A 13,328-nucleotide genomic window follows, 5' to 3' on the forward strand; every position below is an offset into this window, starting at 1 on the left:
ATGGCTGCACAAGTGCCGTTTAATGATTTGGTTATTGGTAAAGACATTGAAGGGAATAGATAGTATGTGATATATGTGGCTGACTTTTGTATAGGGAGATTACATGACCAAGCTATCTCGATGGGTCATCCAAGTCTGATGATGTTGTTGTTTCCTTATCTTTTTGTGAATGGTACTGGACACTATTCCATGGTCAATGACAAGGATCTTGAGGTTTATATCGATAACCAAGTCATTAGTGAAGAACGAGGTGGTGTGGCTTCATCAAGACAACACTATACATTTGGTAGATATTCGAAGCAGCAATTGTTAAATGTGGATCGTCGGTTTGCTCGTGACCCCGCATTCTTCTTCTGGTGCTTTGATTATAAAGAAGAAATGAATATCCATTCTGCTAAACGACATACAGTTCGTTCAAGTGGCCGTGATTTGACAAAGAATGACTTGGTTGATGGGGATGGATATTACAAGTACTCAAATGTGACAATTGTACCTCATAACATTATTACTTCTAGTTATGCTTACAAACGCTCGCATTACTTGGATTTGAAGACAATGTGCGATAATCTTGGTGCTCCTCAGTTGTTTTTGACCTTTTCCTGTGATGATTCAGCTGCATTTCTTAAAAGTGGAATAGGATTGAAGGAGACATGGAGAGATCCGGTGATGTTTGCAAGCCTCTTTCAACGAAAGTGGAAGAAGTTTTTGAGGGTGTTGCACAAGCATTTTGGGCCGACGGTTGGTGGCATTACAGATTGGTGCTATGTTCTTGAGATTCAAGACCGTGGAAGTCCTCACATGCATATGGTTTTATGGACAAAGAAGTCGGCAGATGAATTGCTATCAGATGACTCTGTGGTCTGTGCTCGTTTTCCTCCGATCAACAGTCCTTTCCACAAGTTAGTTGCTGATCATCAGATCCACAAGTGTAATGTTGAATATTGCAGGAAAAATAACCCTGAAGCACCATGTCGTTTCGGTTATCCAAAGCAAGTTTCCGATGTGTCTCATTTTGATGAAGATGATCATGCTATTTACAAGAGAGGAGCTGCTGTATGTTCCTGGTGTTATCGGTGTTCCTGATTATGAATCTGAATCAGAGTTTGGATCTGCATCTGGATTTAAATTGACACGGTTGACCGCTGGTGATAAAGTGAATATCAAAGCAAAGTATGATGGTTTAGATGTGAGGAAAATGCGGAAATTGTCAACAGGTACTGTTGCCGAAGAAAAGATGAGAGAACGGGCATTAAAAGAAGATTATGAGCAGTAAGTATGAAATGTGTAAATTGATTTAATACTTATATTTTTATATTAGTTTTGTTGTGCCAGAAGGGCTACAACTGTCTATAAAGATTAAGGTATTCTTGATGGGTAGATATGTCTGTGTTGTGCAACAACATGGACAAGCTATGATAAGTGAAGTGCATCTCAGCTATCTAAATACTGAGGTTCACCAGATGTGATAAGCGTTGTACAAGATAAATTGCTACTTTGGCATTCAGAACTTAGTATAAATAGAATAACTCTTGTCTTCATCAATAAATCTTTAGTTTTTGTGTCTGATCTTATTCAAATAAGTCTTTTCTTGTTTTTATAATATCGAACATTTTTTATAAGCTACAAATAATAATCCTTTTATTCTTTGTGCTTAACAAGTTTAGTACATTCGTTTATTTTCAATATAAGAGACAAGGACTGGCTGGATTATTTCAGTGAATCTGAATTAAAAGAAATCCAAGAGTACAATGCTGTGGAATTGCCACCTGTTTCTGAAGAGGTAGAGGAATATTTGAATGAGTTGAAGGGACGTTCAACAACAAGTTTGTATACAAAGGTCTCCTCGGAAGAATTGGATCTAAGGACAGACGCGAAATGGGTCCAAGATGTGTTCTTACAAGCATTCCGTTCGTTGCAGTCTGGTTTTGTGCCTATTAGTAATATTACGGAAGGTGGACTGTTAAAACGTGTGTGGGCCTGCATCGATGCTTGTTTCGACTTTTCAAATATTACATGTATAAGGTATTTGTAGCCATGTTATATCAGTCTTTAGCTAATGGTTTTTAGTGGTGAGAGATGTAGTAAGCCGTCAGCTGACGCATTAAATGCGAACCGTTGTAGTTTGTTGTCACGACAAAAATCTGGTCGTAAAATGGATCATTTATTTTTGTATAAAAATAATGAGCTGGGATGCGGCGAATGTGGTTTAGTTGGAGGTGTGAATACCACAAAAGAGCTCTCTGATGCCAACTTTAAAATGCCAAGAGTGATGAGAGATATGTTGATAAAGTTGGTGGGTTTATCGCCGGCTTTGAAGAGAGATCTTGTAATTACAGGATTTTATATTGGAGGTCAGTTGTGTAAAGGACTATAGATTGCTTTTGTTAATATTTCAAATAGAAATGAAATTGAAGATGGTGGTGTTGGATAGCCCTTGTGGTTATGTAACAAGATATGATGTTATGAATGATTCGTTGTATCCTGAAGATAAATGCCAGCTGTATCGAAAATTGTCTGTTGTTGTTCGAGTTATTGTTGGTGCTAGAAAGTTGATGGAGCAAACTGCGTTCAAGCTGATGAATGATACAACAGAAATTTCGGTTGGAAAACATCAAGTAGAACATATGATACCTAGTTTTATATCTAATTCTAGTAATAAGAAGCGTAAGCAAGAATTGTAAAGATTTATTCAGTAAATAGTAACATTAGTATTATAATGTATATGTATTCATATGTAAATGTTTTGTCTTCAAAATATACGTTGATATATGGTAGGTGTAAGCGAATCATTTGATTGGATAATTTACTAGTGACGTATTACTTTTCTATTATGCATTTTTATTATGTTCTACTCTTTTATTATATTACATTCCATCTTATTCTATTACAATCTTACTTCTGGACTACGCTTTTACTGTACAACACACTTCTACATCTAGCAACTAGAAATGTTTTCGGACGCACCATTGGCAAAGTTATTAGATGGAGGCTTTAAATTAAAGCTTGCGAATAACGTTGTATCAGCAAGTTGCAATTTCGCAGATGCTGGAACAAGATTCACTTGCTACTTTAACCATCCGTATTTTATCAAGTATTTCGCAGTGGCTGGCTCTGGTTCTTATCATTCTGTTTATGGTCCATCAACAATTACAGCTTACAAGCAAGCAAAGTCCTACAAGCCTGATTACAGCTTACAAGCAAGCAAAGTCCAACAAGCCTGCGTACAGTTGCGACGTATCTCTGTAGAAAGTTGGTGTTGGTGAAATCAAAAATGGGCTCATCAAGACCGAGTATCAGATTGATATAGTAGAATTGGAAGAGTCAGTAAAACTGGATTTGGTCATTAGTGTGTTTATGTTGAGACATTGGGGCAAAGAACAATATCAAGGCATCAAGTTGAATTTCGATGAGGGCGATAGGGATCAGTTGTATGACAAGATTGAGGGTTTGCAACGCAAGCTGAAGATGGAACATTTGTTAAGCCAAGATACGCCACCTATTGTTACTAAAGTTGATTATGTTTTACAAACTGCCACATCTAGCCGAAGACCTGGGGTTGTTCAATCTGCATATGACTATGATATTCATAAGGATTTTCAAGAAGATTTATGTGAAAAAGTACATACTAGCTGGTTGAGGGAGCCAATTGTCTTTCCTAAACCTACCATTGCAACCTAGGGGTTCTCATATTAGCTTGTATCTATTGTTATAGAACCTCACATTAGCTTATTTTCGTTTCCTCCATTTATGTGTTTGCTATCAATAAAAAGAGTTTTTTAATAATGGTTCGATTGTGCGTTTGTGTGAACGTTTTCAACTTGCAAGTGCGATATATGTATGAAATGTGTGTTGAGTGGGATACAGGAATCATGTCGATATTCACATAGATATTATCTTTTTCTACGTAGAATTATTACTTTGTGACACAGCATCATGATGCATTTCAATATCCAGTCAATTGAAAAGCTGATTTTTTAGTTTGTGCAAGCTATTGATAATAGTCTAGATAGGTCGAGTAAATGGTCAAGTTTAATAGTTTGCGTAGATCTATGTGATGCTATAGATCAGTTATACTAGTTGTGGCTGATATTGATGGTGTAAGGGTGGTACCAAGTGACCACGAAATGAAGTGTGTGCAATGCAGCACAGACCACTTTTGGCTTATTGTAGTAAAAGGCAATATGTAACATGGTATGTGTGACGTTATTATCTGATTTTTTATATGGTTTTAGTGTTTTGCTCTTTCTCTTTACAAAATGAATTACAGAGCTTATGGTGATGATCTCATAATGTTGGGAAGGCTATATGGATCAGAGCTGTCTGTTGGCGAATCAAGTGTCAATGTTAAAGAGAATGCCGGTGGTTTGGAAGCAAGCAATGAAGCCAACAATGAAGCCAACAGTGTGGAAGATGATTAAAAGATTGGATTGTCTGTACACAAAAATGATGGAGAGGATGAGTTATCTGTACACAGCAATGATGGAGATGATGAGTCGTTTGCATACAGCAATGATGGACAGGATGCGTTGTTTGTAGACAACAATGATGAAGAGGATGGATTGTTTGGTTCTGTTGACAGGGCAAAGAAAACAACAATTGAATTAGTTACAGCAATCAAGGACGAATTTGGTAATGAAGTTTGCAAGGAGGTTATATTGGAGGCATGCAAGGAAGTGCAGCTTATTCTATACGGAAAGAAGAGAGAGTTAAAGACATCAGCAATGAGTGTTCAGGAACACAGGGAACGTATTCAATCATTCAGTTTGGCCAACCTGGATTTACGATTACGTCTGACTGGAACTGATCCCGTTCAACACTGTCTTCAAATCAACCGCAAAATTAAATCAATGACAATGGCAAGATACCTTTCTCAAACAGCAACATTTGTTTATTTATTGCGAATGAACAGCATCATTAGACGAGCGGAAAAGGAAGCCAACGTTAGAGACTTTAATGAAGGATTGATGGAGGGATTGGAGTTTACAAAAACGCAACAGCTAAGCAAGTTTAAGCGAAAGTGTCGCCGTGTGGATGAATTAGTGGAATACTTTGGTCAGGCAGGTGGATGTTCATTAGGAATGTATATCCCCATCTTTACTTTGGAAAATGGGGGTAATGATGATTGGTTGGAACTAGTTAATGATTTGAAACGCCAGACTGAGTTTTACGTGTATTGCATGACGCTGACTGTTGATGAAAATGGTTTGCCTGTTAGTTAGTTAGGAATTAGCACTATATTGAATAAAATATGATGTATCATTTATAAACTGAATGTCTAAATGCGTAGAAACAATCAGTTCAAAGATCATAAACACTCACATGAAACAGGATTCAGTTACGATCCTAGTTATGGCATCATGTTCAGGATAATAGATTGGATCTATTATCCCATCACCCAAATCAACCCATCTGTCCTCCTATCAAATCCCTCAATTCGAATAATATATAAAACAATATTCTTTACCTGATTAATTTCATACTCTTTTATATATATATATATATATAATTTACTTTTGATTAATCAAAAATGGAAGGATTGTTTGTTAGAAATGTTGCTTTATTTGATAAGTCGCAAGTTGAAGAGGATAAGGAGTTTAACTGTTACAGTGCACCAATATTCGATGTGAATAATGGTTATTTCTGGTACAATATTACAACACCAGAGGACATTTACAATAGCGTGGTGGTGAATATGCCGATGAAACCAAAACATATAGTATTTGCTGGATATTTGCAAGATGTGCCTTTGATGGCGGATTATGCTGGAACGGTAAATGAATCGCGAAGTGAGGTGCAAGTGCCAGCTGGTTTCGTTACGGGTTTGATTGGTACCGGTGTGCCGTACATTTTTAGCAAAGGTCCTGAAGAGGGTTATTACTTGGTGAACTTTAAAGAGCCTGCTAAATTCCATCAGATTGAGGAAGAGGAAGAGGGTTTCACTGCTCACGATATTTGGCAGGAGGAGGACGACGATGATCAAGTTGATGATGTAATGGAGCAAAGTTACAGTATGTGGAAAAAAGTTCAAAACCATCTGGATCTAAGCAGCAAAAGAAGCGTTACAAAGGAAAGGAGAAGGAGTCCATAGATGTAGATACGACATCAACATTATCAGGGCAAGCAAAAGAATTGATGTCCTCTCAACAGCCATCTACATCATCATCAATAACTGCCAAGGTAAAAGAAACAGCATCATTGGGCAAGATGAAAGAAATAATATCATTACCCAAGACAAAGCAAGCAATAGATAAGGGGAAACAAAAGGCATCATTAGGCAAGGGGAAAGAAAAAGCATCATTAGGCAAGGTAAAGCAAACAGTATCAGCTGTACAATATGAATCTTTAAGCATCTTTACTATTGTAGTTGAAGCAAAAAGAAACGAGTGATATTCAATATGAACAAACAGCAAGAAAGGGAGAGGCAACAGTTACATCAAAAGTATCTGCAGCAACTGAAGCTGAAATGGGAAAATCTCGGTTGAAGAAAAGTGATCAAACATCAAAAAAGGGACAGGAAGCTCAAATTTTACATTCTTTGCTTCAAAAGAAGGTTGCTGCAACGACTGCAACATCTGCAATTGTGTCAAAGATGGTGAAAACTACAGATACAACTTCAGAATCGGATGTATCATCTAATGCAGATTATGAAAGCTTGCTGGTTTCACAGCTTGTGAGAGGTGATGTTGAGGCAGAGTCAGGTCAAACTGAAGAGGAGGAGGAGGATGATGATGATGATGATGATGATGATTTAGAATCATTAACGACGTTGAAAAGAGCTCGTTCTAGTGACACGACGGCTACAAAATGGGCCAAGAAAAAGTCAAAGGCGGTTGGTGGATTGAAGGATTTTATGGAAAAATTAATGACAAAGAAATGATCATCATCAAGATATGCGTTTGAAACTAGTTGGCAACGGCTATAGTGTATGACATAGTATCCACAATAAAGAACATATGGGAACGCTATTGATTTTATGGGTTACACAAGTATGTTAATATCATGTATTCTAAGAAATCTACGTTTATTGCTTGTAATTTTCTACGTAGATGTGTGTTTAAAGAAAGTATAGTGTAATTGTATCTTGCAGTATTTTACAAGATGGGAACAACTGTACTTGATAATTTTGCTCGTCAGCACTGAATCAAGTTAAGCATTTGGTCAGAGAGTGAGAGATTATAATAAGCAGAGTCCAAAAATTTGAGATGATATATATCTACGTATATTAATAAAAATATATTTTATCAGTTTCGAAATGAGTCAACTGTTGCAACGAATATATATATATATATATATATATATATATATAGATTGTGAAATGTATACAGAGAAATATGAGATTTTAGTTGTATAATAAGCTGGTATCAAGAGTCGATTTGACTTGAAATAGCCAATTGCTGTAAATCCGTGAATTTGTATTGTTAACAAATCCACAACTTGCATTCTTGGATTGTATCTTCAATGCTAATTTTGTCAACAAGAGTCAGTGTACTATTATAATTAGATCAATCCAACTGCTACATGATTACTTTGAGAGTGCTCTTGACTTTCGTATTATTTGATTAAAGATATATTGCAATGTGTTTTTTGTTTATAACCAATTAAGCCAAGTTTGTTTCTGCAAAATTTGATATGTGGCAATTGTTGATAAGTTCTTGGTTACTATCGGGGCAATTCAAATTTGTTGGCTAGTCTAGATGGAATTTAACGTGGTGTATATCAAAACAAACTGTTGTTATAACGATGCCATTGTGGATAGTTGGAAATGCATGATTGGTGTCTTAATGCAGGCGAACACGTGTGTGGAGTGTAATGTATTTCTTGGTCTGTCTATTGATCAGTATGTCTGATACGGTTTTGCTACTGAAATTATTTTATCTCAACGATTTATATCGTCAAGGCTTTCTAGAATATTGAGCTAGCTTTTTGATTGTATATATTTGACTTGTTAAGGTTTCCTTTTATATAAAAAGTCGGCCACGATGTTTATTGTTTGTATGCACTTTGAGCTAAATTAGTAGTCTTCTCAATGTTAAATGTTCTATTCAATATTATTTCAACAATTCTAGGCACAGTCAATAAATGTAGACTATTCCTCACTCTAGATAAGATTTACAGGATAACTGTACTAGACAGTTTACAACTTGCTTGATTTGACAATTTCATTGTCGTCCGCAACTTTTTGATTGCGGCGGTAGGTAACATTTATAGCAGCTATGTAAAAGGCTAATATAACATAATTAGAGCTTGCCATTAAAGTGTTGGAAAGCTTCATTCTTGTTATGGATTTGATATGCGACATGAAGCAGACTGGGCAAATTGTAGGTTTACATTCGTTACCTGCCTCTACATTAAATTGTAGAGGGTTTGTAGCTGCTCAATTTCATTCCTCGTAACAACAACAGCAGCATCTTTCAAGTGCGAACATTTAAAAATCTGTCTGTGAGGCTTGCAGGGGAGTCATCTACCAAGGTGCCTAACCCCGTATCCAAGTGTAAGTCAGACACATACAAACAATGCAGGAGCAACACGCAAGGTACGACTTTTAGTTCGTATGGTGTTTAGTGCATGGTTGAATTTAAGTTTATTTGCTAAAGGTGGTGATAATTGGAAATTGTTCTATTGAATATTTCTTTCTTGTTCAACCTTCTTTGTTGTTATTCTCTATTGTCATATCATATAATGAAATTTCCCTGATTGGCTCAAAATGGGTGATAAGGGAAACACATCATTGGTGGAATGAAAGTGGATTGTTGGCTCTAGTATCTACGTGGATTATGTATATAACTCACACGGATTAATCGGCATAATCCGGAAGGGTTTTTCAAGAAATAGACTGTAAAATTTGCCTTTTTTTTTGGTAATTTAATAACCAAGATCACTAAAATGTTTGCTGAATTTTCTCAAGAGAAAACTTTTGCCAGTGCCAGCACCACCCAGGATCCAATGCATGTTGCTGTTTAGATGCTGAATTTGATGAATAATCGAGTTGAAAATGGTTTGTTGAGCTGGAGCCAAAGGAATAGTCGCTACGTGTATGTTGTACTCAACAATGTCATCTGGGATGATGGTGGTTACACGGAGCAAATCATTTTGAACTAAATGTTGATATAGATCGTGCCAACTGAACACTCGATCATCATTTGGACTGGCACGTAAAGAGTCGTCTTTAAAATCAGTAAAGCTGCGACCATAGACAGGCATGTGTGTCAGGATTTGTTGGTAGTAGAACGTTTCAGAGTCTGACATGGCGCTCACCAGTCGGGTTCGCCAGAAACGACACTTAATTTTTCTCAACCTAAATGTTATTTCACCAGAAATGATGGCAGAGGGAGGATGTTGGCCATATTCTTGCTGGTATTCCATTTGGTTTTCTTCAGCAAGTCGTTGGTATTGTTGCTTTTCTTTCGTGGTGGAACATGGGTAATAGTATTTGACAAAGTCGATTAGTAAGAGCGACTGAACCGTTGTATTTCCAGTTCTTGCTTCATAATGATCAACCAATGTTTTGGCAAATACTTGTTTTGAGGAACCAGGAATAGATAGGTCGAGAAAATCAGGTCTGATACCTCTGCTTTGATCATGAGGTAAATTCATAGGAACCCATACAACTTCTCTTGATTTTTGATGGTTGTGTAAAGGTGAGTTGATAGGTGGCATTCTTGCACAGACAATAGTTTCGTCAAGTAACAACTCGTCCGCAGATTTGTTGGTCCACAACAACATGTGGTTATGTGGACTTCCTCTGTCTAACGGTTGTGTAGTAATCAATATTAGAAGCAATTTAGTTATGTAGGAAACAAGTTACCTTGTATTTCCATTACATAGCACCAATCAGTGATACCTCCAATTTTCGTTGCCCATTGTTTTTTGATGATTTCAAAGAGCTTGTTCCATTTTCTTTGGAAATGAATAGCAAATAAAACGGGGTCCTTCCAAGTATCACGCAGACCAGTTGCGTTTTGAAAGGCAGGCGCCTTGCCATCACAGGTAAACGTCAAAAATAGTTGCAGTGGACCCAAATTGTCGCACATGGCTTTGAGATCGAGGTAGTGTTTTTTTTGTGATAGGCGTAACTGGAGGATATGTTGTGTGGAACAATAGTAACTTTACTGTAGTCATAATTCCCATCAGCGCTTAATAAATCATCTTTTGTTAAATCTCTGCCAGCAGTGCGAACAGTATGTCGATTTGCTGAATGGATGTTTGATTTTTCCTTGACGTCGAAAGCCCAAAATAAAAACGAGGGATCTCGTGCAAATCTGCGATCGACATTAAGCAGCTGTAGTTTAATATAAGCAGCTTGCAGATGCAATACCACCACGTTCTTCTGGAATGACATCACCATTGGGATCTTTGATGAGCTTGCTGAGATCGTTTACTAAGGAGTAGTGACCCTGTCCATTGATATATAAAAAAAGGGAATAGTAATGCCATTAAACTAGGATGCGATAGTGTGATTCCAGAAGAACCAAGAATGCCTTAATACGGTAATTAATGTTTTTTTTATCAACATGAACGAGTGCTACTTACCAATTGGTAGATTGTTAATTGGCAATTGAGCAGCCATGGGCGCAGTAGCTTCTGTGGGCATTAATATGTTGTCTCTCCAGCTTGATGATAATTGTACAAATGGCTTATTTTGTTCAGCATGGTATTGAACAATATCTTCAGCTTTTGTAAGGTCTTGAATGTTATTGACGTAACATTGGATTGTGATCGCATAATTCGAGATATGCCTGCTGTACACGTTGCATGTTGATTTGTTGCAGATGAGATCCACGACGAATGGCTAAACCCAACATACCGCCGTATAGCATGGATCCAAACTCGTAATTGTGCTTTAATTGCACGTAACCAGATATTTCAAAATGACTTATTCTACCTCTTCTGGTGTATTTTCGTGTCATTTTGGTCATTAGCTTGACTGGCGAGAGTATAGATTTCTCTCGGTAATTGAGTACTTGGATACTAGCGGGTATATCACCTTGCATTTTTAATTTATCAGTATTATATTGCTTTTGTGTGTATATGCGTCTGTCTCTTATTACCAGGATACTTCAATTGACGAAATGGATATGTAGCGTTCTTTTCGCAATTTTTGCAAACAATAACACCATCAAATTGAAACCTTGTTTGACGTCCATCACAGATGTGGTCAGTGTGCATCCAATTGTTAGGCCATTTACGTAATGGTTGATAACCCCATTGAGTGCAAGGGAAAGAGATTGTTTCTGCTCCTTCAGGCCATATCATTACTTGGTCAGGATATAGCTTTTTGAGGCAGATGGCGCAATATGCGGCGGCACTGTACATGCAATAACTATGAAATGTTTTGATCTGTTTTATATCTGCAGCATTTAATGTAAAGCATTTGTCAAGATTCATGGTTTAAAATGTATGAACAGTGCACCCAAAATCTTGATTGATGGATGTTTAAGGCTGGTGCAACAAGAGCTGGCTGCATAATCTCGATTGAACATCCGACGTGATATATCAGCTGTCAAGCGACAGTATCCATTAATTGAATTTCAAATAAAAAATCCAGTTGTGGATGTGCGTTGCTATGATTTTTCCATGGATACGGGGTTAATCATTAAAGGAACTGTCATGATGGGGCGAGGTTTGCTGTTGCCCTTGCTGTTTGGGTATATGTCATGCTCCTTGTTTTTTTTATAAATGTGTATGTTGGTGGTGCCTGAAACTGCTAAATGGGCTTGTGTTTGATGCTGTTATTGCACGGTTCAAGGGTGCCTTACGCTGACAATTTAAAGCTCTTGATTGATGTTTCTAGAAGATCTTGTGGATGTATGATTAATGCTGAATCGTGGAATAACAAGGAGAATTAAATATGGTGTTGTGCGTTACACCAAGTCTTCAAATAATGATCAATAGATAATCAGCATGATTCATATACGATTGAAGATTGTATTTATTGCGACCGTACGCAACTAGTAGTTTAACATAGGAATGGGTATTACGATGTCTTGGTGCATCGTGATCTAGAGTGTGTTGGGTATCATCGATGCGCTAGCTGATTGACGGTAATTGGTACTAATATGGCCTATGTTGCATGCCATCATAAGCAAGCGGATGGTTATCATTATATTTTGTGGTGGTTGTTGGTGGTTGCTGCTGAGATCCATATTCGATGTTTGAGTCCAAAGCGGCAAGTTTGTTTCCAAGGTACGTGTACGACGGAGGGAGAAGAGGGAGGTATCTATTTAAACGAGCCACATCTTTGTTTATAAGCGCTAAAAATTCTAATCTTTTTCTATTTTACAATTACAAAAATGACCTCATACAATGAAATTGATATTAAACGACTTGAAACAGTATTTGCAGATGCATGGAATTTGTGCACAGGTATAGTGGATGTCATGATTTACAATAGTTGATTTAACGTGTGAATTGTTTGTAGATGAAACATCTTTGGATCTGATGTGTCGTGTCATGGTCAAAGCAAACGTTCGCGTTTTTTGCAACGCAGATAACATTTCTTTGAGGAAAGAGGAGTTTACCAGCCGAGAAACATTGTGCGCTTCTTTCTCATTGCCTGCATTGAAGCAAGATTTGTACCAGGGAGCACTGAGGAAGAGCCAATGGAAGTGTTTGACGATGAAGATATTGACTTTGGTCCTGATGATTTTGAAGAGGTTGCTGGTCCCAGTTTGAGTACATTTGATGCTGATTTGCAATCACGAAATGAAGCACGAGCTGATCAACAATCTGCAAGAACATCTGCTTCAATTAGAGCTGTGCAGAGGCAGGTATCCAAAAAAACGCTCATCACAATCAGCATCACCACAACCAGGTACATCACAACCAGGTACATCACAACCAAGTACATCACAACCAGGTACATCACAACCAGGTACATCACGAGTAGCACAAGCTCAAGCAGCATCTCAAGCATCTCAAGCATCACAACTAGTTTCAACAAAAGCAGCTGGTAAGGCATCATTGTCTGCAAAGGCAACTGGTAAGCAGCGTGCTCTTGTTTTGTCGTCGCCAAGTGGAAGTACTACTACAAGTTTTACACGATCCACATTAGTAATGACTCCAAGAACAACTGCTACAGCATCTGCTACAGCATCTGCAACAGTAGTAAGTGAACAGCCTAAGTAATCTGCATCAGCAACCACGGCATCTTCTGCAACATCATCCTCATCAGATGCAGATTACCTTGGTCTTTATACCATGTTTGAAGAAGAGTCTACAGAGCAGACTGGGACGTCTCAGCTGCCAACTTTTTTGAGTAGATTGAATGACAAAGTAACAATTACTGCTGGATTTGTGGATGCAGCGGTAACTGGAGAGATAGAAGAGGT

The 13,328-nt window shown here is 37.6% G+C and overlaps 7 protein-coding genes across 7 annotated transcripts in view; 5 read left to right on the forward strand and 2 right to left on the reverse strand.

Moving 5' to 3' along the window:
- Positions 1 to 2,681, forward strand: part of MET12 (methylenetetrahydrofolate reductase 1) — a gene marked incomplete at both ends in the record, with an annotated part of 3,441 nt that extends 760 nt beyond the window's left edge. The window contains 5 exons of the mRNA XM_064827393.1: positions 1 to 37; positions 95 to 899; positions 991 to 1,269; positions 2,122 to 2,351; positions 2,401 to 2,681. The exon at positions 1 to 37 is cut by the window's left edge and continues 410 nt beyond it. Coding sequence (XP_064686677.1) covers positions 1 to 37; positions 95 to 899; positions 991 to 1,269; positions 2,122 to 2,351; positions 2,401 to 2,681 — 1,632 coding nt within the window. The remainder of the gene's footprint in view (positions 38 to 94; positions 900 to 990; positions 1,270 to 2,121; positions 2,352 to 2,400) is intronic.
- Positions 2,682 to 2,948: 267 nt separating this feature from the next.
- On the forward strand, positions 2,949 to 3,678 carry ATC70_008140 (uncharacterized protein; the record flags this gene model as incomplete). The annotated part of the gene is made up of 2 exons (XM_064827394.1): positions 2,949 to 3,249; positions 3,308 to 3,678. The coding sequence occupies 2 exons, from the start codon at positions 2,949 to 2,951 to the stop codon at positions 3,676 to 3,678; spliced, it is 672 nt and encodes a 223-aa protein (XP_064686678.1).
- A 578-nt stretch (positions 3,679 to 4,256) lies between these two features.
- ATC70_008141 (uncharacterized protein) lies at positions 4,257 to 5,219 on the forward strand (the record flags this gene model as incomplete). The annotated part of the gene is made up of 2 exons (XM_064827395.1): positions 4,257 to 4,401; positions 4,537 to 5,219. The coding sequence occupies 2 exons, from the start codon at positions 4,257 to 4,259 to the stop codon at positions 5,217 to 5,219; spliced, it is 828 nt and encodes a 275-aa protein (XP_064686679.1).
- A 308-nt stretch (positions 5,220 to 5,527) lies between these two features.
- On the forward strand, positions 5,528 to 6,877 carry MVD1 (diphosphomevalonate decarboxylase; the record flags this gene model as incomplete). The annotated part of the gene is made up of 3 exons (XM_064827396.1): positions 5,528 to 5,989; positions 6,049 to 6,306; positions 6,365 to 6,877. The coding sequence occupies 3 exons, from the start codon at positions 5,528 to 5,530 to the stop codon at positions 6,875 to 6,877; spliced, it is 1,233 nt and encodes a 410-aa protein (XP_064686680.1).
- A 1,985-nt stretch (positions 6,878 to 8,862) lies between these two features.
- MSE1 (Glutamate--tRNA ligase mitochondrial) lies at positions 8,863 to 10,031 on the reverse strand (the record flags this gene model as incomplete). Its single annotated transcript, XM_064827397.1, has 2 exons — positions 8,863 to 9,746; positions 9,806 to 10,031. 2 exons carry the CDS (start codon positions 10,029 to 10,031, stop codon positions 8,863 to 8,865), a joined length of 1,110 nt encoding a protein of 369 aa, XP_064686681.1.
- Positions 10,032 to 10,691: 660 nt separating this feature from the next.
- Positions 10,692 to 10,991, reverse strand: RPL30_2 (60S ribosomal protein L30; the record flags this gene model as incomplete). The annotated part of the gene is made up of 1 exon (XM_064827398.1): positions 10,692 to 10,991. The coding sequence occupies one exon, from the start codon at positions 10,989 to 10,991 to the stop codon at positions 10,692 to 10,694; it is 300 nt and encodes a 99-aa protein (XP_064686682.1).
- Positions 10,992 to 12,702: 1,711 nt separating this feature from the next.
- ATC70_008145 (uncharacterized protein) lies at positions 12,703 to 13,125 on the forward strand (the record flags this gene model as incomplete). The annotated part of the gene is made up of 1 exon (XM_064827399.1): positions 12,703 to 13,125. The coding sequence occupies one exon, from the start codon at positions 12,703 to 12,705 to the stop codon at positions 13,123 to 13,125; it is 423 nt and encodes a 140-aa protein (XP_064686683.1).
- Between the last annotated feature and the right edge of the window lie 203 nt (positions 13,126 to 13,328).

Source organism: Mucor velutinosus (genome assembly GCF_035048745.1).
Source record: "Mucor velutinosus strain NIH1002 chromosome Unknown tig00001561, whole genome shotgun sequence".
Lineage (NCBI taxonomy): Eukaryota > Fungi > Mucoromycota > Mucoromycetes > Mucorales > Mucoraceae > Mucor > Mucor velutinosus.